General features: G+C 41.6%; 1 protein-coding gene across 2 annotated transcripts in view; it reads left to right on the top strand.

Annotated features, from left to right (window-relative positions):
• Positions 1-1741: 1741 nt before the first annotated feature.
• DPH6 (diphthamine biosynthesis 6) overlaps positions 1742-26949 on the top strand; it is a 167048-nt gene continuing 141840 nt past the window's right edge. For both annotated transcript variants that reach the window (XM_028147439.2, XM_008142972.3), the window contains exons 1-3: positions 1742-1789; positions 6535-6629; positions 14439-14632. In XM_028147439.2, coding sequence (XP_028003240.2) covers positions 1767-1789; positions 6535-6629; positions 14439-14632 — 312 coding nt within the window. In that variant the 5' untranslated portion in view covers positions 1742-1766. The remainder of the gene's footprint in view (positions 1790-6534; positions 6630-14438; positions 14633-26949) is intronic.

The raw sequence follows: 26949 nt of genomic DNA on the forward strand, positions 1-26949 counted from the left end.
ATAGAGCTGAAATCCTCCCATCAAATTCACTAATATCCTTCTGGTTCCAGGTCTCATTTCTCTCCTGATTATTGGAATAGCCTCTTAGTATTATACTCTCAAGATAGCACAGTATAATCCTTTTAGTTTTAAGTCTCATACTTCTGTTCAAAACCCTTCAATGGCCATACACTTCCCTCAAAGTAAAAGATAGTCTTTTATGGCTTATAAGACCCAATAAGATCTTTTTTCTCACTCCATCACTGGACCCTCACCTCCCACTACTCTTGGCCTTGCTCACTCTGCTGAAGCCACACTGACCAGCCTTGTTCTTCCATAAAAACACAGGCACAGTAGGGGTTCAGAATGTCACCCTCAGATGTGCTCTGTGGTATGATTACTAGTATTTTGAGCTAAAGGCAATGGAGATCCTGTGGGCCCAGACCCCTTTACCTACCAGAAGAATTAGAATGAGGGACCTTTCACATAATGCTATTGTCAAAGATAACCTTTTCTGACCTATCTATATGTGAAGGTAAACTACTAATTACTGAACACATACTGTTCTTATTATCCTATAATGATCCTCGGAAACCCCAAGGTGCGTGACCTCATCCTTAGCCAAGAATGCCACATTTACTTCATTTTTCTGTCTCTGAACCTCTTATGTATGTGGAGTCTCCAACTCGCTCAATGTATGTGGTGTCCCCATATGTAGGTATGTAATTAAATTTATTTTCTCTTGTTAACGTCTCACATAGATTTAATTATTAAACCCTGAAAAAAATTAAGGAGGGTAAAGTTTCTTCCTTCCTCACAGTACTTAGGGTCTTGGCTCTAGTTTTTTTCTTCTGTGTAGAGCACATTCCGTTTTACAGATAACTCTCCTCCTTTTAGTTGGTTCAACTCTTACCTTATTAAGTCCCACCTTGATGCTCTATTTAATTCTGCAACTTGCCCTTCCTTCTCCTTCCTGATACCTCATAATCTCTATTTTTTTGTAGAGCTCTAACCACTTTTTAACACACAATATAATTTTTAGCTGTATATTGTCTGCTCTCTCCATCTCCATATAAACTCCATGAGGGAAGTGAGCCTTGTGTTTTTCACGAATGTATCCCAAGAAACTAAAACAGTGGCTGGTACCTGAAAGGCAATACGTAAGTATTTGGTGAATGAACTTAGAATTGAGCCTAGCATTTTCTTTCTGCAAGGCCTCTGCGCTTTGCTGATGAGCCTTAATTGGCTTCTCAGCTAGCTTTTACATTACTAAAGGGTCAAAACCACATGGAGCCTAGAGGTCTCTGGGCTAGTTACAGATTTACGTTTGGAGAACAGAGGAAATATAAACTAAAAAAAACTGAAGGGTGCAATTATTTCTTGGGGTGGCTGAGGAAGCAAAGGCAAACTTCCTCTCCTCTGCACATCCACAAGTGCTTCAACTTACAGCATGTGACTTTGTACAAATCCAGCGCCACGGTGCTTGGACCCTGCTACCGGACTTTGCCCTTTTCCTGGCAACTTCAGTGCCCTCACTTAGGTGGTCAGGCCGTGCCTAAACCCACGTTTCCTGGGTCGGGATGTCCCTCCCCCAGGGACAAGGTGCCAATGTGGCCTATGCTCCCTGGTGAGGCAACCCGCGGCAGCTGCAGGGACAGGCGGACAGGCGGACAGGCGGACAGGCAGCGGAGTGAACACCTGGGTGAGGCCCCGCCGCGCTTCCACCCGGGCGCGGCTGCGATGACGTCACGGGCCCGCCCGCCGTACGCACGCGCACTGCGACCAGCATGAGGGTCGCGGCTCTGATCAGGTAACGTGGCGCTGGTGCCACCTTCTTCCTCCCCGGGCAGCCTGCAGTCCCTTTCTGTTGATGGGCGTGAAGTGCCGCCGCCGCCGCCGCCCGTGGCCGTGAAAGAGGCTGTCCGTGGCGGAGCGCGCGGTGGTTCCGACGGCCCCTCTGGCCACAGGAAGAGGCGGAGCCTTCGGGCTGGCGCCCAGCCCGGCGGGTCCCGCGGTCTCGGGCTCGCGCCCCTCCTCTCCGCCTTTCGCCGCGCCCTTTGTTTTATGTCCCTCAAACTTGGATTTACCTTGGGAACTGTAGAAACTACCGATGCTTAGGTCTCATGGCCAGAGCGCTGGTTTGATTAGCCTGACACGGCCCAGGGTCGGATTCCTGAAAGTTGTAATTGATGGGAAGTTTGAGAGCCACACCTTGACTCTGCTTAGCCACCTCCGCCCTTTTCTTCCGGCTTTCTTCCTCCTCTTGTGTATTAACCTTCAGTCTTTACATCCGGTCTTCTGGGTCCAGCCACCCGAGGCTGTGTGTATCTCTGACCCTTCCTGCATAAACCCACCTCTCCCTCACCTGTCCTCTAGGTGTGTCTGGATTGCTTGTGACATGGATGTGTTTTACCTGGGCGCTCAAGGACAGAGATGGAATTGTACCAGGTTTTTTTTTTTACAGTAATTAATAAATTAATTGTTGTTAACAGTGTTACAGATATCCCCCATTTCCTCCACCCAGTCCCGCCTCAGCCCAGGACTTCACGCTATTGTCTGGGTCCATGGGTTATACATATATTCGTAATAAGTTCTTTTCCATCCCCCATACCCTAGATCTGGTTGCTGTTGCTTCAGATACACATTGGTTGCTTTTAGAATAACCTTATGGTAATACTTCATATTCCAAAAGGAGTTTGAGATTTATGGTAACCCATAATATTTAGACCTACAACAACCAAAGACAGGCCAGTTAAAATGGTTCCATACTCAATCTGAAGATTGAAGCAAAGGGGAACACAATAACAACATTAAAAGGGGATTTAGTCTACTTGAATTTTGTTTGATGAGATTTGGATCTCTATTATAGAGTGTCTGATCCACATTGCAGCCATGCATGTTCTTTGTAAACCCATTGAAAATTTCATAATATTGTTCAATGCCCTAGGTAGTTGCTACTGACTTATTAAGGTCTTGGCATAACACTAACCCCTTCTCGAATACTCCAGTTTCTTTTATTTCATTACCACTTTTAGGAGACTGTAGTGTCAAGAAGTATTGTTATTCAGTGTATTTCTTTTCTAAAGTGAATGTTTAAGCTTTGACCATTGTGGTCTTCATTTGATCTAGATAGATAAGATTAAAAAGTAGTCCAGGAAATGAGTAATTTACATTTATATGCACTTTGCCAGAAGTTTAACCATTAAAGAGACACCAAATGAAGACTCTGGAATCTGGGAGGAAGGAGAGAAGATTGGTGTAATCCATTACACTAAATATTCTGTAATGTGCATACATTACTTTCATAATAAAAATTACAAAATGCATTGTTGGAAAATTCTTGATAAACTAGAAGATCTGTATAAATGCTAGGAGACATACTGTAGGTATGAATGCATAACAACATATAAGTATGAATACATATATAGTATCCATATAATAATTTATGTGTATATACTAGTATGCTTGATTATGTATGGAGTTAATTAAATACAATGAATCTACTCTATTTTCTATGTAGCCTGTGTGTGTGTGCACTAAAATGAGAGAGAGATATGTATGTGTTTTAGAGAGTAAGTGAAATCAAGATCCTTACATACCTTTAGACAGGGGAGGGCAACCTTTTTTCTGCCAAGGGCCATTTAGATATTTATAACATAATCCATGGGCCATACAAAATTATCAACTTAAAAATTAATGTGCTATATTCTGTCAAACATTTAATTAACTCACCTCTAATGCCTTGGCAGGGCCAGACCAAATGCTTCACAGGCCTTATATGACCCTCAGGCCCTAGAGCAGGACATTCCCCACCCCTGCCTTAGACCATAAAGAACATCATTTTCCTAATACACCAAAGAGAGAATCATTGAATTTTACAGTTGAGTGACACTTTGAGGATTAGCTAGGTCATTCTCTAATTTTATAATAAAGTATATGAACACAAACACTGAGTAATGTAGTTTAGTATCCAAAAGTTGGAAACTAAAATTCGGATCTTTTCTGTGGAACTTCTTACATAACACAGTCTAATGTATTTTGTGACTTTTCAGGGGATAAGATGATCTGTATTTCCCAAACTTATTTGACCTTGAAAACCATTGTCCTTAGAGTACTTGTTGGATAGTAGTGTTCCGTAGAACACAATTTAGGAAATACTATTTTTTGGTATGTTTTAATTGATTTTACATAGAGAGGTGACAGGGAGAGAGAAGCATCAATCAACTGCTTTTTACACACCCCCTAGTGGAGATTGAACCTGCAACCCAGGCATGTGTCCTGACCAGGAATTGAACCTCTTGGTGCATGGGGCAGTGCTCAATCCTCTGGGCCACACCAGCTGGTCAGGAAATACTATTTTAAAACCATATTTGAAAGCTTAGCATTTTTAAATAAATTATAAAGCTAAGTTCTGATTGCAGATGTATATCTTTTAATCTTTAATATTGTAAGGAATTAGAATTCTGGAGATACAACCTTTCATCTTAACTATGCTACACTAAAGGCCCAGTGCACGAAATTTGTGCATGGGTAGGGTCCCTAGGCCTGGCCAGCGATCAGGGCCAATTGGGGCCTTCTGGCTGCCGGCTGGGGTCTCACTTCCCCGGCTGCTGGCCAGGGCCTTCCTTCGTTCCACGTTGCCCCCTGGTGGTCAGTGCATGTCATAGCGAGCGATCGGTCTCCTGGTTGAACTCCTGCGGGGACAATTTACATAGTAGGCTTTTACATATATAGATAGTCTAAAGAATTACATCATTTTGTCCTATGGAAATAGAGCAGTGAAGTTCAGTAGGGGAAGTTGTGGAATACGGATTTATGGGAATATCAGAATCTGAGAAAAGGGAGTGTGATGTGTAACTTCGTTTTGTCCCTTACAATCTCTCCCCTTGAGAAGTTCTGGAATGATAGCTGTTACTGATCAGAATATGGTAGAGGCAGACAAATGTTGGGAACTAAAAAGGCAAAAAGTCCAGCTTATAGAATAAAAAGTCTCTTAGCTTTTTTGGGCTGAATAGGTCTAAACATTGCCTGGGGGTACATTTGCAGATCTTAAGCCAAAATTGGAAAGGGGAAACAGGAGGAGCAAGAAAAGGGAAGAGAGGCAATGTTAAAAGAAAGGAAGAAGCATGTATAGTGAGAAGCAGTACAGTATGAAACCCAAATAGCATAGAGTTTGCCATTCAACCTTGTTACAGATGAAGTACCACTTCTCTTGACTAAGTGATTTGCCTCTACCTTAGGTAAATTTGGTACCAGATTTAGCTCTTTTTAATCTGTTAATTATATTTGTGTTCAAGCCTTATTCTGCCATCATTTAGTGATGGCTGAAAGTTGAAGTACTGCCCGTCTGTCGTAGCAGTGGTTGAGCATTGACCTACAAACCAGAAGGTTACGATTCAATTCCCAGTCAGGACACATACCTGGGTTGCGGGCTCGATCCCCAGTGGGGAGGCTTGCAGGAGGCAGCCTATCAATGATTCTCTCTCATCATTGATGTTTCTATCTCTCCCTCTCCCTTCCTCTCTGAAATCAATAAAAAATATATTTTTTTTAAAAAAAGAAAGTTGAAGTACTGACAGTACTGATGTTTAACTTTATTGGTATAATTTGGCATTTCACTTTCTATCTCTACAGAATTTGAACCCACAAAGTATGTCATACTTTCTCACTGGAGTGGATCTCAGATTTTTAAAAAACATATTTGAGAGAGAGAGAGAAACATCAATGATGAGAGAGAATCCTTGATTGGCTGCCTCCTGCATGCTCTCCACTGGGGATCGAGTCCTGACCGGGAATCAAAGTGTGACCTCCTGGTTCACAGGTCAATACTCAACCACTGAGCCATGCCAGCCAGGTAGATCTCAGATTTTTAATTTGATCCTTTAATGGTGATGGAGGCCAGTTGTTAGATTTCTTACAGTGGAACAGATGTTTTTCTACTTTTTCGTAGAGAATTTCATCTAAAGTATATATAATAAGTATTTAGCTGGAATGTAAACTTATTTAAATATATTTTTAATTGATTTCAGAGAGGAATGGAGATGGGAGAGAGAGATAGAAACGTCAGTAATGAGAGAGAATCATTGATTGGCTGCCTCCTGCATGCCTCACACTTGGGACCAAGCCCGGAACCCAGGCATGTGCCCTTGACCAGAATCGAACCCGGGATCCTTCAGTCCTCAGGCCAACACTCTATCCACTGAGCCAAACCAGCTAGGGCTGGAATGTAAACTTAAATAATTTTATTTGTAAGCACTTTGTATATTGAGTAAAGCTACTGTCACAAACCAAAGAGTTGTCATATTTTGTTTAGAATGGTCTTTGTTATAGTGGCATATAATCTCATAAGCTCTTGTGAATATCTACTTTAGACATTCAGATTCGTTCACTCATTTTGCTTATGGTACAGGAATTACATGTGGTGTTTTGCATTCTACATTAAGGTAGGCCCCCAAATTTTGAAGAGCGAAATAAATGTGTTCTATTTGATACCTAATGATTCTATATTGAATAATGATCAGTAACCTTATATATATCTCTTTATTTATGTTTTAGTGGTGGGAAGGACAGCTGTTACAATATGATGCAGTGCATTGCTGCTGGGCATCAGATCGTTGCTTTAGCAAATCTGAGACCACCTGAAAACCAAGGTCAGTGTATACTTTTATTGGAAATTTTCTAAGTGACTGAAACTCCAACTTTATTATAGTCTGTTGTATACAGTCTACAAAAACATAAAAAGAATTAGGACATCTTTAGCACCTGTTAGATGCTAAGTTCAATGCTAAGTGTTTTCAACTACATATTCTTTAATCCTCATAACAACTCCTAGAGAGTTTTATTCAACAGAATACTGAGGCTCAGTTTTATAACTTTGTCCGAGGTAAAAGAGCTAGACAAACTTGCAGAACTGAGCCTTGAACCCTCTTACTTCACACTGTCTTTCTACCAGAACACATTTCCAAGTGTTGCAGGGACTATACAGGTAAATAAGATAGAGCCACTAGGAGCTTGGGAAATAAGACATGTATTGATAGATGATAATGTATGAATTTTATTATAAAAAATTTAATTTAGCTACCTTAGATATAAGCTAAATGTATGAGACTTGATAGACGTATAAAGTAATATATTTTCACTTTTTGTCTGTAGTAACAAGGACATCCATAAATAATCCACAGACCTCGTTTTAGCTACTTTTTTCAAATTACTCAATAATGACATTTTCTCAATTAGAACTTTTTCCTCCTCTGTGTCCATGTGTGCCTGAATTTCCTCTTTTAATGCACCAGTTATATTGGATTAAGGGTGTACCCTAATGACCTCATCTTAACTAATTACATCCGCAAGGACACTATGTCCAAATAAGGTCACATTTTGAGGTAATGGATGTTAGGACTTCAAAATAAGAATTTGGGAGGGATACAGTCAACCTCAATAATATATCTTTTGTTAACTGGGATATAATTGATGTATTACATTGTAGTAGTTTAAGGTGAATAGCATAATGATCTGGCATATGTATATATTGTGAAATGATTACCACAAGTTTAGTTTACATCCATCACCACATGGTTATAATTACTTTTCCCAATTAGACCTTTAAAAAAAGGAAAATATTCACTGATTTTTATACTCTTGTATTATACCCATAATATTATAAATATTAACTGCTAAAGTGCCGTAGAGAGAGATTAACACTTGTCTAAGTTTGTTAATAATTTTCCTCATACTTGTAGTAAAATATTTTTATCATTCACTTTACTCATCTTCTTTCAAGACTCTATGCTTGTGCTCTACTGTTATTTTAGGATGACTTAAATGAGTAGTATATATGAAAACACTAATCATTATTCCTGGCATGAAGTAGGCATCCAGTAAATGTAGTTGAATCTGAAGCTAGCTCTAAATCAATCAATCAGTTCTTCCTTCTTTCCTTCCTTCCCTCCTTCATTTCTTCCTTCCATCCTTCCTTCCTTCTTCAAAGTTGTCAGTCTATTGAATTTTTAATTTTATATCATTTTACTATTTTCTGTTTATTTTGTCTTTGCATTTTATCCCCAAATAGATTGCTTGTAAGCTTCTACAGAGGAAAGGTCATATCTTCCATGTTCCTTTCATTGTTCCTCAGCACTAGGGACAGCTCTGTGCATCTGGTAGGCATTCACTCAGTTTATTGGTGGACAGATGAATAATAAACTAACTAGGATTAGCCGTAGAATAGCCAGCAGTTATTTGTCAGATGTTCTTTCCTTCTGTGATTAAGACCCAAGTAAAGCTGAAAGTGAAGTGGGAAGAGGGAGATTAAAGATATTTTACCGGAAGAAATAGAACAAGTTCTGTAGAAGGTTGGGGTAAACATATACTCTAGGATTTTGTACTGGGAGTCTGATGGATAACAGCTTTTTAGAAGTGAGCTGTTTTGAAAACCTCCTATTTCTGTATTTTAAATAATAAAGAGACAACTCTTGACTAAGGATAAGTGAGAACTGTATAGTAACTTCTGTATTATAAAAGAAGAAGCAGAATTTATTTTTAAGGCTATGTTCTGTTACCAAAAGGAAAGAGACTTCTTTATCATTGGTTAGTTAGGCATGTGGGTTTTTTAAAACTTTCTATCTTGAGAGGTCTTGGTATTTAAAAAGCATATATTTATATAACATATAATACATACTTGACATAATCTATCTAAGTAAAAGCCTAAGCGACCATTATGACTATTCACCAAATGACCGGTTGATTGGTTGCTATGACGCGCGCTCCCACAGCCAACCTCCCGTGGCTGGCCAACCTCCTGCGCTCCCTCCTCCCTGGCTGGCCGGGTGGTCAGTGCACTCCCACAACCAACCTCCTGCGACCGGCCAACCTCCCACGGTCCCTCCTCCAGCTGGCTGGCCCCAATTGGCCCCGATCGGGACTGGGCAAAATGGTGAGGGACCCCACCCATGCATGAATTTGTGCACTGGGCCTCTAGTCTATACCAATAAAAGTGTAATATGCTAATTAGACTGGACATCCTTCTGGACAAAGCCATGGTGGCGGGGGCCGAGGCAGAGGCGATTAGGGGTGACCAGGCCAGCAGGGGGGCAGTTAGGGTGCAACCAGGCCGGCAGGGGGGCAGTTAGGGGGCATCAGGCTGGCAGGCAGAGGCGGTTAGGGGCAATCTGGCAGGCAGGGGAGCAGTTAGGGGCATCAGGCCAGCAGGCAGAGGTGGTTAGGGGCGATCAGGCAGGCAGGCAGGCAGGCAGGCAGGCAAGCAGTTAGGAGCCAGCAATCCCGGATTGTGAGAGGGATGTCTGACTGCCAGTTTAGGTCTGATCCTGCAGTCAGACAGTCGGACATCCCCCGAGGGCTCCCAGACTGCAAGAGGGTGCGGGCTGGGCTGCAGAACCCCTCTCCTCCTGAGTGCATGAATTTTGTGCACCGGGTCTCTAGTTACTATATAATCCATGTTTTAATGGTTCACTGGCAGGGTGGGTAAGATTACAAGCAAAGTACATCTTTATATTTCACAGTGGAATGAAGACATTTATTTATAATATGTTAGAAAAAATTCATTAGTAAATGTAATATTATGAAATAAAAACTCATTAGTAAATTGGAATATTATGAAGTAAAAGTTGGAAACAGCTGAAACTATAGTAATTATAGTGGAAGAGAATAGATGACTGTGGGTTTGGAGATGGAGAGGGTTTAGCTAATCTTTATTTAAAGTTAGCAGGAAGTTGGTGATTATTGAATTATTATTCATTGATTGACTTCTTTTCCGCCCCAACATGTTGCAAAAGGAACCTTAATGAAGAATGACTGGTGGAGATGACTCCAATGTAAAGTTGGTTAGAGTGAATTCATAGTACTGGGTTTTAATAGGTTGTCTGGAAAGGAATTTATCCTCATCAATGGAAGAATTTGAAGTTGTCATAGAATTCATAAAACCATCTCTTTAAATTTGTAGTAGGAACTTCTGTGGCATGTTAATTGAGGTGCTTTAGGCAACAGTGGAGCCTTTTGGTTTTACTTGATTTCATATCATTGTTACTATGTAGCTTGCATTAATAAAAGTTACAGTGTGGTTAGGACTGAATGGAGCCTTAACGGAAAATAGTTTTCTAGGTTTTTGGTGTCAGTAAAATATTTTAATGATTGTGCTAACATTAAGAAGTTTCTTGCTAAGTAACTCAAAGTTCTTTAAATATATTAATTTGACTGTATCAGTATTTTTTAAAACTAATACATTTAAAGTGTAAGTTTGAGATGAAGGTAGGCTGGAGATTTTTTAGGTAACTTTGGCTGTATCTCTTATTCCTAATGTGACCGGGAGTAGACAGATTTATAATATTGTGAGTGTGGGTCCCAGTCTAATGTATGGGCTCAGAAGATTGGTGAGCCAAAATGTGATAGCAGATGGTTGATAGTTTTGATTACTGAAGGGGCTATTCCTTACAATATTATTTTCATGCCTTTTGATGGGATACTTTAACATTCAGTGGAAAGCCTGGACCTCGTGACATACACACACACACACACACACACACACACACACACACACACAAACATGTATGCCAAACAAATTGTTTTGTAATTTTTTTTAACTTAACATCTTGTGAATATCTTCTATGTCATTAAGTATTATTTTATCATAGCATTTTCTAGATATCCTCTTTGGAATACAAGTACCATATGAAATCTAAGTGTTCTATGAATAGATACATTTGAAAGAGAGGAGAGAGAGTTCATACTTTGTCCCTTCAGTGGAGCAACTTAAACACAGTAGCCTAGGAAGAATTGCAGCAAAGACACTTATTTAACAGAGGTTAGCTTCATTTTTAAAAAATTTATTTGACCAGGGAATCCTTTTTTCATCAATACCTATTAATATCTATGATATTTCTGTTCTGCAAATACCTTAGAGAAAGCTCTTCAAATTCAATTAATGGCTGCATAGTATTTCATGGGTATAGGATAGTTTTTAATCCTATATGATAAAGAGCTAATATGCTAACTAGACCGAACAGCAGAACGACCATCCAGACGACTTCTGGACAAAACCGGGGCTGCAAGGGCCAGCTGAGGCTGCGAGGGACTGCGAGGGCTGGTCGTGGCTGTGAGGGCTGGCTGAGGCAGCCGGGGCTGCAAGGGCCAAGCCCCTTGCACGAATTTTGTGCATCAGGCCTCTAGTCTATTATAAATAACTAGAGGCCTGGTGAACAGATTCGCAATTCAGGACTCCTCGGGGGATATGGGAGAGCTGGTTTTGGCCCGATCCCTGCAGGCCAGGCAGAGGGACCCCACCGGTGCACAAATCTGTGCACTGGGCTGGTTTAGGCCTGATCCCCTCAGGCCAGGCCGAGGGAGCCCCGGGCTTCTAGTATGCATATAATATCTTTGGTTAATCTCTTCCTGCCCTCCCTCCTCCCCTCTTCCCTCTGAGATTCATCAGCCTGTTCTGTGTTTTCATGCCTGTGGTTTCCGTTCCTACATTGAGCGTCTGCCTCCTGGTGGTCAGTGCCTGTCATAGCTACCAGCCAGTTGGCTGGTCACTTAGGATTTTATATATATAGACTAGTGGCCCGGTGCACAAAATTTGTGCACGGGGGGGGGGGGGTAGTGGTATCCCTCAGCCTGGCCTGTACCCTCTCCAATCTGGGACCCCTCAGGGGATGTCTGACAGGGATCAGGCCTAAACTGGCAGTCGGACATCCCCCTCACAACCCGGGACCGCTGGCTCCTAACTGCTCACCTGCCTGCCTGATCACCCCTAAACAACTCTGCCTGCCGGCCTTCTTGGCCCCAACTGTCCCCCCTTGCCAGCCTGATCGCCCCCAACTGCCCCCCCATGCTAGCCTGCACACCCCAAACCGCCCCCTCCCCACTGGCCTGATTGCCCCCAACTGCCCCCCCACCAGCCTACTTGCCCCAAACTGCCCTCCCCTGCCAGCCAGATTGCCCCCAACTGCCTCTCCCTGCTGGCCTGCTCGCCCCTAACTGCCCCCCCACTGTCCTGCTCACCCCCAACTGCTCCCCCCTGCTGGCCTGCTTGCCCCCAACTTCCCCCCCTGCTGGCCTAATCGCCCCCAACGTCCCCTCCCCCACCGACCTGCTTGCCCCCAACTGCCCTCCCCTCCTGGCTTGATTGCCCCAACTGCCTCGGCCCCACCACCATGGCTTTGTCCAGAAGGACGTCCGGAAGGTCTCCCAGAAGGTCTCCTGGTCTAATTAGCATATTACCCTTTTATTAGTATAGATGCTGTGATACATATCTTTGTAAATAACCTTTGTGTATATTCATAATTCTTTTTTTTCTGAAAAGTAAAATTATGAGATCACAGAGTCTATTGCAATATATTTCTAAGTTTGTTTTGATATGACTCAGCTGTTTTAAATATTTTACCCATATACTAGTAGATGTTTGTGGAATCTTGTTACAACCTGTGATGTTAACTTAATTAGCTTGAGTTATGTTTCTATACACCTTTGTAACTGCTTTAAAAATATTGAACTTATATACTAGTGTATTTATATTAGAGGCCTGGTGCACGGATTCGTGCACCGGTGGGGTCCCTCACCTGGCCTGTGGGGATCGGGCCAAAATCAGCTCTCTGACATCCTCCAAGGGGTCCTGGATTGCAAGAGGGCACAGGCCAGGCCGAGGGACCCTATTGGTGCATGATCAGGGCCGGAGAGGGACTGCAGGAGGGCTCCAGGGCGTGTCCCACCCGTCTTGCCCAGTCCTGATCGGCTGGACCCCAGCAGCAAGCTAACCTACCAGTGGTAGTGTCTGCCCCTGGTGGTCAGAGCACGTCATAGAGACTGGTCAAATAGTCTAACAAACAGTCAGATACTTAAATATTAGGCTTTTATTATATAGGACTTGAGGCCTGATGCACGAAATTTGTGTAGAGTAGGCCTTCCTTCACCCAGCTGCTGGCTCTGGCTTCCCTCTGGCACCTGAGACCCGGACTTCCCTCCAGCCCCCAGCAGACATCCGGGACCCAGGCTTCCCTCCAGCTGCTGGCAGGTACCCAGGACTCAGGCTTCCCTCACAGCCCTGGCTTTGTCTGGAAGGTCGTCCGGAAGGATGTCCGGTCTAATTAGCATATTACGATTTTATTATTATAGATGGTTTGTTGAGGCGCTGCATATAAAACATAACAAGAGCATCTAAGTTTTTCTCTTACAAATATTTGTTGCTTATTAACTAAGTAGATGTTTAATTAAGAAAAGTTTTCTGCTATAACTCAATGACTTTGTGAATAACCTTGAATTAATTTAAAGAACATTTATGTAATAAAATTTAAATTAAATAAAATTTATTGGATAGATTTCTTTTTAAACATTCATTGTGATACTGTTATAATTTAACCTACTTATTAACAACAGGAAAGGTGCAAAGGGAAGGCCAAATATTATATGTCATTTTTGCAGCGTTGCCAGGAACCTGCAGTTTAACACTCCCCAGGAAGCCACCAGTCTGTTCCCCTCAGATCACTGAGGGAAGGGCCTGGACAGGGGGGGAATAGACTTACTCCCAGTAAAATCTGGGTGAAATAGGGAAGGTACTTGTCTGTCAGTCACACTTAGGAACAGGTCATTGGGTAGAGTAGGCATGGCCACTACAGGTGCTGGAAGGTTTGAGATATTTAATCTCCTAAACAAAGGAGTTCGCTCTCTTGCACTCTTGGCTCCTGGCTCTCTTGTTGCAGGGGGCGTGCATGGCCCACAGCCATGTGCACCCCACACAATGGACTAATGGACTGCAACTAGTGCGTTGCTATACTAGACCCAATTCCAACATGGAATGGAAGCTCTGGACACTGGCTTTGCTTCTAGCTCTACTGAATCCCCAGCTGCACATTTTCCAGGACCAGATTAAGGGAAGTGTGACTTTTGAAACCCAGGGATATAATTCCATGGAAATAAACCTTTCTACCACATCTCATCCTCCCAGGGGGGCTTCTGGAAATGCTTATTCCATCAGTACCCCAAGAATACTATTTCCACTAGCAACAGAGAAAGACCACACTTTTTCTCTGATAACAGAATTGCATAGTTTTAAAAATTTATATATAATTAGAGGTCCTGTGCACGAAATTCGTGCAAGGGTAGGACTTCGCAGCCCAGGCTGCCTCGGCTGTGGCTCCGCCCCCCACCCACTGGTTGTTCTGGAAGGTCGTTCCAGAAGGTCATTCCACCATCTGGTCTAATTAGCATATTAGCTATTTGTTATATAGGATTGTATTTATAATCAGCAGTAGAGATTACTATAGCTGATGTTAATTGGATACAACTAAGGAAAAATGTGCAACTTATTTTATTTCACTTCAGAATACAGAGATATATAGTATAGAAAACTTTTAAGTTATGTGTTAACTGTTCTCTAAGCAGTAAAACTAGATAGACTTTCAAATCCACTTTTTTTGTTCCACCGTGTTTTACTGATTATTTCCCCTTTGTTACAGTGGGGTCAGATGAACTGGATAGCTACATGTATCAGACAGTGGGCCATCATGCCATTGACTTGTATGCAGAAGCCATGGCTCTTCCCCTCTATCGCAGAACCATAAGAGGAAGCAGTGTGGATACAGGACGAGTGTACACCAAATGTGAAGGTGATGAGGTTGAAGATCTCTATGAGCTTTTGAAACTTGTTAAGGTATGCAGAGTGACCAATTACATTTACTGAATTTAATATATAATTTGCAAAATTACATTTATTGACTTATTTAGTAATAAATAATTTGTAACTGCTAGTAGCCCAACTGTTCTATGGAAGGTTGTTGTTTTTTTGTCTTTTTGAGTAGAAAAGAAAATTGTTACTATACCTTTCTATTAAATATTTTTTAAAAATAAAACTTTTGGTATAGTTTGGCACCCAGGATTGTCAGATGATATTGAGCTAAGATTTTTTTCCTTAAGATTTTGAAACTGATTACCTTTCAATCACTTTTTTCTTTTTTGGTAACAAATACTTTTTAAATACATACTGTGTGCTTGACATATAGTTCTAGGAACTGGGGAATGGGACATTGCACAAATCAGATAAAATCCTCTTCTGCTGGAGCTTACTTTCCTCTGGAAGGAGACAGACAATAAACAAACAAACAAACAAATGAACAATATGTTTGGTGGCGAAGGGTGCTATGAAGAGGAATGAAAGAGTCAGGGTGATGAGAGTGACAGCAGTGAGTGGCCAAGCAAGACCTTTCTGATAGGGTAAAATTTAACTAGACCTACAGAAAGTGAGAAACCGAGCCTAGTTTAAACCTAGTAGAAGAGGTATGAATTAAATAATTAAGTCCCTATATATAAGAGTTTGGCAGCTGTTGCATATTCTTTGTTAATTTCTCTAGACAGAAAATTTAGGAGGGAAAGTGGGGGTGGAGGGTTATTTATCTAGTAGGCATTATATTCAGTAAGTGTTAATTAATGGAGATTATCTTTTCATTCTCATCGATAGTCAAGTATTTGAATTCAGTTCTGTATTCTTAAGTATGAACTCTATCCGGTCAAGTAGAGTCAATTCATATAAGCATATTGAATGAAACAGAGAATTAAAACCAATATTTCCTGGATGACTTAGATATTTTATTTTTTTACAAAGGAAAGGAAGATTTCTGTCTCTTCTTCTACAAAGGGATATTGCATTTCATTTTCTTAATCTTCAGAGCTCAGCTTTTCAGAAGTTAGTCATGAACCCATGTCATGTAAATTTGCTAGCCCAAATAACTACTTCAGTCTAAACTTTTAATTTGATGCTGATCAAAGCTTAGTATCAATTAAGGATTTTGATTAAAAATATATAAAGTAGTTAAATTCCTTTAAAGTTTGCTTGACTAAAGTATTTATTTTGTATATCATATCATTTTCATTTATTCCTTAAAAAAGAAACTGATAGGGGAAACATTTAGAATAATTTCATAATTTACTCTTTAGTTCTGGGTAGCATAAGAAGTAGATACTTTTCAATGGAACTCATAGGGACCCGGTTTCTTCCTTTAGGGAAGATACATGCTAATGAACACTATTTTGATTATCAAACAAGAGGGAAAACATAAGAGTTCCACTTTTAATAGTCTTCTCTCCATAAGGGCAACTAGGATCTTGACAGTATGAGATACTGAGTGCAAATTTTGCATTTTCAAAATTTCTTTCTCAGCATATAAAGAAATTGAATATTAACTTACAGCATAAGCCAGTATTACAAATTGGTGGGGTTCACACAAGAAGTAATTGGATTGCTTAAAAATCACTGATAACTGATAACTTTGGAGAAGCTCTGTGATAATAACAGCCTTCTAAGAAAGGGAAAGATAATAAATTACTAATCAATTTAATTAAAAATGGTCAGATTAGTAATAATTAAGGAGAAATTTATCTTTCTATCCATGCTGTCTTTGGAGAAATGGATGCTTTCCCATTATCTTTTATAACCATCAGTTATGACATATATTAATGCTAATGTTAAATCTTGACAACTTCTGCTTTGAAAGTTTGTACATGATAATTATAACTATAGTTGAAAGAGATCTTATCAAAGTTGTCTGGGACCAAATAGTTTCTTCTTTTTCTGTGTAAAAATATTAATTTTACTTTGGGATAGTTTAAGGACATCGATATCAGAAATATATTGTTTTTATGTAAGAGATTGTATAACCAGACTTGAATAGTCATATCCATTTATGAGCCACTGGTACAAAGATTCTAGTAGAGGTCTTACATATTTTAATGAGTAATTAAATAATTATGGAAAAAATGAATCTAGAAGACCTGTAATTTGTCAAGTTAGTCTTCACCTGTAAGAAAAATATGGAACTGCTTTTTTAAATCTTTTAAATATTAATGGAGCATTAAAAGCATTTAGATTCCCTTTAATTTAAACATGTATTTATAACAGATTGTAATTTTGTGATTTTCACATGTAAGTCATTTTTGTTTTTGTAGTTCTTTTTTCCCCTAAATATTAGAGCTAATTGAAAAAAAGTAGGAAAGATTTGGACTAATTTACAGAGTTAACATTTTCCTAAGTTTTGTAGAAGTCATGAAAACTATTAGAACTATAATAAGTCTTTATATCTCATGCCTCAGATGATTATGACATATAAATATGTGTGTATACACACACACACACACACACACACACACACACACACACACACACACACTCTAAAGGCCCAGTGCACGAACTTCATGCAAGAGTAGGTCTTCCTTCCCCTGGCTGCGGGCACTGGCTTCCCTCTGGCATCCAGGACCCGGGCTTCCCTTGCAGGCCTGGCTTCTTACGGAAGGACGTCCAGTCTAATTAGCATATTACGCTTTTATAATTATAGATATTCCAAGCTGTTTGCAGAATACCTGATTTTCACATAGCTAGTCTTTTATTCTTTAGAATTTCTTTAATATTAAAATGTCACTTTAGTTCTCATCTGAAGTAATTTGGCATATAGATAACCTGTATTATTTTCTGAAAATGTAGTATTTTTAAAATTCTGTGTAAATTTTTAGGTTACATAAGCGATGTCGTAGTTACTGAAAGATATCTATAAACCTATCTCTTATAGAGAATATATTGATCCTTAAATATATTCTCTATAAGAGATAGGTTTATAGATCCTTATATATTTAAGGATCAATATATTATTTCTTTCTCCACTGGTTTAGAGCCACTTCTAAGAAAGATCTGCTATCTTTCTCTTTCTTGGTTTATTCTCTTACTTAAATGGAGTCCATCTTTAAGAAACTTCCTTAGAGAAGGTACTTTCAAATCCTTACATTTTGAAAATGTTCCTATTCTGTCCTCACATTTGATCGATACATTGGTTGAATTTAAAATTTTAGATGAAAGTCATTCTTCCGCAAATCACTGAAAGCTTTGCTTCATGGTACTCTACCATTTTGCTGATGAGAAGTTTGATGCTGATGTGATTTTTGTTCCTTTTTAGCTGACTTGTGTGTTTTTTTCTCTGTTAACTTTTATGATTGTGTCTGCTTGGTGTACTGAAATGTCACAAAAACGTATTGGGCATTGAAGGTTGCTTCCCCTGCATCTCTTCCGCATCTACCTATTGAGTAGCAGCATATCCTGTCCTTTTCCCCTTAATGTTAGTTCAGAGACGGCATTAATCCAAGTGAAAGCCAGACACAATATTGCATTCTCAGGGGCGTAGTGATTGGATCAGGGATGGTTTTGTTAACCTGTATTGTACCACATAGAATGAAGTCTAGGATGACGGATGGTTGGCAGAAGATAAGCTCTTTCTGCTGTACAGAGGGATGTGTGGATGTGAGACCTAGAATTGCTATGGTCTTTACTTTCCCCATGAGGGAAGAAAACCTGATGTCAAATCTGATGCAAAAAATGGCAGAGCCAATGGAATTGCCATGTGAGAACAGCTCTGGGAAATGCTCTTATTTGATAGTTTGGTACCCTGACTTTCTCTATTCCCTGTTTCTGGTACTCTCACTGATGAAATTTTAGACTGCTTAGAATGAAATTTCATGCCTCTTGTCTTTTCTTATATATTTTAGCAATCATATTTTTAGTAGCCAAGAACTTTACTTGTTTTAGATTGTTCCTTTATATATATATATAACAACCTATTTCTCTTTCTATGTTATAGCATCCCTACATTCTTCTTTAAATACAGATAGAAATTTTAAATATTGTCACTTATTCCCTGAAATATTAATGTTTTCTTTGTGGTCTTTTTTTCTTACGTTTTGTTCTCTTTCGTATGTTATGGTAGGCTTTTTTCAAAGGTCTTGGTTGCTGACTGTGAACACTTTTGACTTTGACTTTAGAATTTTTCTAGCCTCATATCTCACATTTGTTATACCTAGAGTTCAGGATAATGTGGCCTAGTTTGGATCCTTTCTTGGCTTTCTTCTTTTCCATGCAAAAAGTAGATTATAGCTTCTTCTGTTGATTTACCAGTCATCATCCCTTCTTCATCTGCTTTTTGACTAAAGAAATGAATTGAATTTTTTCCCCATTGTTGTCTCCCCCCTGTTCTCTTTGTTTTTTTGGAGGTTATACCTTTGTTTTAACTTTAATGGAATCTTTTGATCCAGAAATATGTGTTAATTTTATTATAATGTAATTAATTTAATGTCCTTCCTTAGGTTTAATATTTAATTTCAGTTTTCCTGTTTTAATCTTTGGTACTTTTCTTCTCTCATATTATTTTTCTCATTAGATATCTTGGTATTGATAACCTTGAATTACTTAATGATGCTTGTGATTTGAATACAACAATAAATGAATAACTACCTTTTTTAATGGAATATTTACTATTGATAGAAAGGTTTATAAATAAATGGCTGGCTTTTGAAAACAGATTTTAAGTTAATATTTTTAGTAAATATCAATTGCCATTTACTCTTTGCTTTGGTTAGAATTCTTTTGATTACCAGGAACAGAAAGTCATATTCAAGCTGGTTTAAAAAAAATGAGGATTTCTTGACAATTTTAATAAGTTTGGTTTCAAGTAGACTAGATGCAGGACACATTATATAATCAAAGTTTCCCTCCCTGCCCATTTCTCTATTTCTGTATTGTTGCTGTTTTTTGGTTACTCCTCACCCAAGGATATTTTTTCCATTGATTTTTAGAGAGAGTGGAAAGGAGGAAGGGGGAGAGAGAGAGAGATAGAAACATCAATGTGAGAGAGACACATCTATTGATTGCCTCCCACACACTTCCCAACCAAGACCGGGGATCGAACCTGCAACCCAGGTACTACATGTCCTGGAATTGAACCATTGAGCCACACTGGCCAGGGCCCCTGTTTCTATTTCTTGCCTCTACTTTCTGTTGATTCTATTCTTAGTCAGGACCCTTGTAGGTTGAAGATGGCTCCCAGTTACATTCTAGTAGGAAAAGCTCCCCTCTTCATAAATAGTTCAAAGGAACATCCAATTATGTTTCATCGTCACTCTGTGTCCTGACTTGTATCATCCATGAGCCCAGTCATTGTTTGGAGATGATTTCATTTGACTGGGTAGGTCTAGATCATATAACATTCTTGGATCAAAAGATGGAGTCGCTTGGTTCTGTAGAAACAACAGAAGCCATTGTGAGAAGGGTGAATCTGCAAATATAAAGCAGGCTATTGCTGGTACAAGGGTGAACTGTGGCAGGGCAGCAGAGAGCAAGACTTTTCCTGAAAATAAATAGCTTCCAACTGTTTACAAACTACGGAACCATCCTAGATGGTTTTCCTTTCAATATCTCTCTCTTTCTCTCCTCCTTTCTCTTTTCTTGCTTGTCTTCCTTTCTTTCATCTTACTACTTTCAAAAATAGTTGACCATTGGGGCCACAACTGTAAGCTTATACTCTAGGACCTATATATTCAATTGCTTATGATTTCTTCCCCTTAATAGCATATTTGCATGATAAACTTAACAAGTTCAAAATGTATTCATAATTTTTTTTTTTACAAAACTTGCTTCATTTCCTGTCTGCCCCTCTTAGTTAAAAACATCATGATGTATCCCACTACCTAAGTCTAACATGAGCCTCACTATTAGACTTCCAATTTTTATCAGTCCCCTCTTACCCCAGCCACCACCATCAGATCTATAGGCCATGTTGACATTTCTGTGACTTTATTCCCACTGTTACTGTTTTTCATCTGTAGTGTGCAAGTCTCCTAACTAGTCAACTTGCCCTCAGTATTGTATTCTGTGCTCCATCTATCCCTTCTACCATATTGTTGTCAGCTGATTTGTATAAATATTTAAATGACCCACTATTAAGATAAAGACCAAACATTAGCCTAACACAAGAATCTTTAAGAAGAGGTCCTGTAACCTGGCTCAGTGGTTGAGCTTCAACCTATGAACCAGGAGGTCATGGTTCTATTCCTGGTGGTCAGGGCACACGCCCGGGTTGCGGGCTCAATCCCAGTGTGGGGCGTGCAGGAGGCAGCCCATCAGTGATTCTCTCTCATCATTGATGTTTTCCGCTCTCTCCCTCTCCCTTCCTTTCTGAAATCAATTCTCTCTTTCTCTCTCTCTCTCTCCCTCTCTCTCTCTCTCTCTCTCTCTCTCTCTCTCTCTCCCTCTCTCCCTCTCTCCCTCTCTCCCTCTCTCTCTCTCTCTAAATTGCACGAGGAGGCGCCCCGCGGGGTGCCCGGACCTGCACCTGACCCACATAGCGCTGCATTGTGTCGGCTGGGGTGGGGGCGTGCTCCAAGGTGCACGGCGGGTGCTAGGAACATGCCCCCAGCCGCTGCGTTGTGTCCGCTGGGGTGGGGGCAGGCGTTCCTGTGTGATGTGTCTCCCTTCCGGCCCAGCCCCAGCCTCCCAACGGCCGCTGGGGCTGGGGGTGGCACGCAGTCCCCTCCCGCCCATCTGTGCGCGCAGCTCCTCCTGAGCGGTCATGATGCAGCCTCCTGAGCGGTCGTGACACCTGGCTAAATAGCATATTCCCTGTTTGTTTGTTTGTTTGTTTATATATTTATTTGTTTGTTTGTTTGTTTTAAAGAAAAAAGAACTCGTCCTTGCAATCCTACAAAAGCTTCAGGGTTCAAGTTATACTGAACTACCTACATTTCTAGGAGATTGTTCTTCACATCTGAGTTTCTGCCTATGCTTTTCTGTATCCTTATCTTTTTGTTTTTCTAAAGAACCCCTTCTTCTTTCATACCCTTCTAGGAAACCAGCTCTAATTTAGCATCTCTTGTCTCTTCCATGGCAGCTTGTCTATACCTTGCTGTGCTTCTCAGGACATTGCTAGGATTGTTTATATGGCTATCTCTTGCTAGATTGTGAGACCCTCATAGATATGCTCAGTGTTCTTCATTTTAAATCTCTATTGTCAAGCAGGATTCCTGGCATATGGCTGGCTTTTAAAGCATTGTTGAACAAATTAGTCCAAAATTTATCAATTTTTTAAATGTAATAATTTATCTAATGCAGAGGCGCCATAACATTGTTACAACATATGATATAAAATTATTGGTAACTTCATTTTATTTTTGTTTTTCCATTTAGAAGCTTAAATGGACTGGGCATTATAGTGAAACTTTTCAAAATAAGGTATCCAGATTTGGCAGTGTAACCACTTAGTGTACCAAGAAAATTTTCCAGCTGCAGAATCCTATATAATAATCCTATATAATAAAAAGGTAATACGCAAATTGACCATCACACCCTCACACAAGATGGCTGCCCCTATGTGGTCACAATATGGCCACCACAAGATGGCCGGCAGGGGAGGGCCGTTGTGGGTGATCAGGCCAGCAGGGGAGGGCAGTTAGGGGCAACCAGGCCAGCAAGGGAGGGCAGTTAGGGGTGACCGGGCCGGCAGGGGAGGGCAGTTGGGGGTGACTGGGCCGGCAGGGAAGGGCAGTTGGGGGTAATTGGGTCGGCAGGGGAGGGCAATTGGGGGCCATCGTTCCAGCAGTGGAGCAGTTAGGTGTCGATCAGGCTGGCAGGGGAGTGGTTAGGGGCAATCAGGCAGGCAGGCAGGCGAGCGGTTGGGAGCCAGCAGCTCCGGATTATGAGAGGGATGTCCGACTGCCGGTTTAGGTCCGATCCCTGTCGGACATCCTCCAAGGGGTCCCAGATTGGAGAGGGTCCAGGCTGGCCTTAGGGACAGTCCCCCTCTCCCCCAGTGCACGAATTTCATGCACAGGGCCTCTAGTATTTTATAAAAGTGCTGATCAGATACTTTTCAAATCATTTTTGGTATCTGCATGTTAGAAAACCTACTTACGTTGGAAAATTACTTTGTTGATATCTTTTCACTTTGGATCTTGGGGAAGGGAGAACACTCTAAGTCATTGGGTGGCTTCAGGCATATCCAAAAGATTTGGAGTGGGAGGGACATATAAGATAGCCTTAATATTTGCAGAAAGTACCCAGATATAGTGCTAAATAAACAGGCACATAGCCCGGTACAGATTGCTCCTGGCTCTTCAGAATTGCACAGCTTGCCTCAAGCCCTGTCTGTTCCCAAGATTTTGGACATTAAACCTGGTCCCTTGGCACAAGAAGTGCTTTGCTAGTATTGATTCTGGGAGCTCTAAACAGAGGAGTTGGAATTAGCACAGACCAGCATCATTTTGACTCCCAGGTGTGGCTTTGTTAAGGCTATGCCATGCCTGGCCCTTGCAGAAGATAAAGCCAGGCATGCATGAGAAAATACACAAGGAAGATATGTCTGGGGGGGAAAAATGTTGTTATTCATTACAGTTTTTAAACTTATCACAGGTATAGAATCTTAATCTATAGATTCCCCCCTGAAGTGTAGAAAATGTGATTCCCTCATTCTAGCAAAATTATCATTCTGTTTCCTCAACCTTGAATTTTTTCCATTTGGTATCAAAGAATGTGAGTGTATTCATACACATATATATACTCTTTCTTTTTATCTTTTGCCTGATTCAGTGTGTCTATAAATTAAACAATTGACTTATGTTTATGTCCTTGTATTCCTCTCTTCTACGAACTATAGATTTTTTTCCATTTTATCATCTACTCTATATATTTTAAAGTATGCTCTGTATATTTAACTTGTCTTTCAAATTACTTTCTTTATGCTTTTTAGTCTTTGGTGCCTGTGTCCTATTAAGTTTTTTGTTTCTTTCCCTGACTATGCTACCATGTATTTTTTAAGAAACTTTTTGTAGAATAAAATAGAAAATATCATAATGCATTGTGTGTAGTAAGGTTAATTATTTTGTGAAACGTGTGTGTGTGTGTGTGTGTGTGTGTGTATATATAATGTGTATGTTAGGCTGTTACATATATTTCTTACTGGTAAAATAAATTTGAAAGGATTTTGCAAAAGGAATTATATAGAATTGTGTGCTTGAAGGGAACTTCAAAATCATTAGGTTGAACGATGATAGTGGAAGAAGATAGATTAGAGAAGTGGAACTCTGGAAATGAGTTCAAATAGAAAATTGAGATAGTAGGCGAGCTGAAAGATTGTGAAGGATGTGAACTAGAGGAATAGCAGTTGTCAAGATAAAGATGGGACATTGAAAAGGTAGACTAAAGGGGCTTGATGCTGATCTATATATATATAAAAAGCCTAAGTGACCAAATGACCGCAACAACTGCTTGCTATGATGCGCACTGACCATCATGGAGCAGACGCTCAACACAGGAGCTTCCCCCTGGTGATCAGTGCGCTTCCACAGTGGGAGCACCGCTCAGCTGAGACCCGTCCCAGTGGTCCACCAGCCCAGGGGCAGCCACTTACTCCCTCCCTCAGTAGTCCTGCAGGTCCAATCTCTGGGGAATGGGCCAGGCACCAATGGACCAGCGCCACCGGCACGATCCCAACAGTGCTAGCAGCCTCCTGAAAGTCGGCCTCAGGGACCGCTGCCACATCCCCTTCCTAGATGCTCCGCAAGGAAGAAACAATATAAAAGTGGCTGTCAGTTGGCTCCCGACAACCGATGCGAAAGTCAGCAGGACAAATCCTGATCCCAGGCTGCAAGGGCATCCCACCGCCCACCCAGAGGGCTGATCACGTCCCGCCCCACCCCCCCTTGGAACCTCAACCATGCATGAATTTGTGCACCTGGCCTCTAGTCTGTACTAATAAAAGGGTAATATGCAAATTGGTCAGGACACCCTCACAGTAACAACTGAACAGCAGGCTGCACAGGGTGACAAGGCCAGTAGGGGGGTTAGTGAGGGACGACCAAACGACTGAACAGCAGGCTGTGTGGGGTGACCAGGCTGGCAGGGGGTTAGTGAGGATGACCAAATGATTGAACAGCAGGCTGTGTGGGGCAACCAGGCTGACAGGGGGGCAGTGAGGGGTGACCAGGGTGGCAGGGGGGAGGTTGGCAGCAACCAGGCTGGTAGGGGGGGCAGTGAACCAGGATTTGTCCTGCTGACTTTCACACCGGTTGTCGGGAGCCAACTGAAGTGTGACCAGGCCGGCAGAGAGGGGCAGTGAGGGGCAACCAGGCCAGCGGGGGGGAAGTTGGGTGCAATCAGGCCAGCAGGGGGGGCCTATTAGGGAGGACCAGGCCAGCAGGGGGGGCAGTTGGGGCGACCCGACCAGCAGAGGGGGGAAGTTGGGGGCGACCAGGCCTGCAGGGGAGGGCAGTTGGGAGGGACTAGGCTGGCAGGGGAGGGCAGTTAGGGGCAATTGGGCTGGCAGGGGAGCAGTTAGGCATCGATCAGACTGGCAGGGGAGTGGTTAGGGGATAATCAAGCTGGCAGGAAGAAGTGATTAGGGGCAATCAGGCAGGCAGGCAGGTGAGTGGTTGGGAGGCAGCAGTCCTGTATTGTGAGAGGGATGTCCGACTGCCCGGTGGATCGGGCCTAAACGGGCAGTCGGACATCCCTCAAGGGGTCCCAGATTGGAGAGGGTGCGGGCTGGGCTGAGAGACACAAACACCCGCTCCCCCCATGCACAAATTTTGTGCACTGGGCCTCTAGTCCTATCTAATAAAGAGGGAATATGCTAATTGACCATCATTCCATCACAGAGATGGCTGTACCCACAGCTGAGGCCAAGTTCCCATAAGGAGCCTTAATGAGCAATCATCAGGGACCTGAGGCTACGCCCTCCCCCGCCCCTGTGGAGCGTGACAGGGGACCTCAGGTCTTGTCACCCACCCAGCAGGGCTTGACCAGGGATCTCAGGCCACACCCCCCACCTGCAGGGCTTGACAGGGGACCTTAGGCCGTGCCCCACACCTGGCAGGGCTTGACAGGGGACCTGAGGCTGCACCCCCCTGCCAGTGGGACTTGACGGGACCTCAGGCCGTGCCCCCTGCCCTGTCGTCAGGCTGGGGGACCTCAGGCCACACCTCCTGCCTTGGCACCAGGCCGGGGGACCTCAGGCCATGCCCCCCACCCAGCGGGGCTTGACAGGGGATCTCAGGCCATGTCCCCCACCTGGTAGAGCTTGATGGGGGACCTCAACGCACGCCCCCCATTCTGGCATCGGACCAGGAGACCTGAGGCTATGCCCCCTGCCCAGCGGGGCTTGACAAGGGTGGGACTGGCTGAGTCTGGATCTAGCCTAATGCAGGAGGGGGGGCGCGGCGGGTCTGGGTCTCACGCGATTTTGAGGTGTATGTGGGTGGGCGGGGACTTGACTCTGGGTCCCCCTTTTGATGTGCACGAATTTCGTGCACCGGGACACTAGTTGAGTATAATAGCTTGGGTTAATTTCTGGGTTCTCTGTTTTGTTCCATTGATCTATATGCCTGTTCTTTGCCAGGCTGTTTTGATTACAGTAGTTTTATAGTATAGATTGATATCCAGTATTGTGATCCTTCCATCTTTGTTCTTTCACCAGATTGCTGTGGCTATTCAGGGTCTTTTTTGGTTCCATAAACATTTTTGGAGTATTCTAGATCTGTGAAATATGCCATTAGTATTTTAATAGGGATTATATTGAATGTATAGATTGCTTTGGGCAGTATGGACATTTTAATGATGTTAATTCTACCAATCCATGAACACGGTATATTCTTCCACTTATTTATATCTTCTTCAATCTTTTTTCAATGTCCTATAATTTTCTGAGTACAGGTCTTTTACTTCTTGGTTAAGTTTATTCCTAAGTATCTTACTTTTTTTTGTTGCAGTGGTAAATGGCATTGTTTAGTTTCTCTTTCTGAGAGTTCATTATTGGTGTATAAAAATGCCATAAATTTCTGTATGTTAATTTTGTATCCTGCTACATTGCTGAATTCATTTATTAAATCTAGATTTTTTTTTGTGTGGAGTCTTTAGTGTTTTTTTGTGTATACAATATACATGTCATCTGTGAATAATGACAGTTTCCTCCTCCTTTTCAATTTGGATTCTTTTATTTTTTCTTCTTGTCTGGTTGCTGTGGCTAGAATTTCCATTACTATGTTGAATGAAAGTGGTGAAGTGAACATCCCTGTCTTGTTCCTGTTCTTAGGGGAAATAGTTTTAGTTTTTGCCCATTGAGTATGATATTGGCTGTAGCTTTATCATATATGGACTTTATTATGTTGAAG

The sequence above is a fragment of the Eptesicus fuscus genome, chromosome 5, assembly GCF_027574615.1.
Source record: "Eptesicus fuscus isolate TK198812 chromosome 5, DD_ASM_mEF_20220401, whole genome shotgun sequence".
In the NCBI taxonomy this organism is placed as follows: domain Eukaryota; kingdom Metazoa; phylum Chordata; class Mammalia; order Chiroptera; family Vespertilionidae; genus Eptesicus; species Eptesicus fuscus.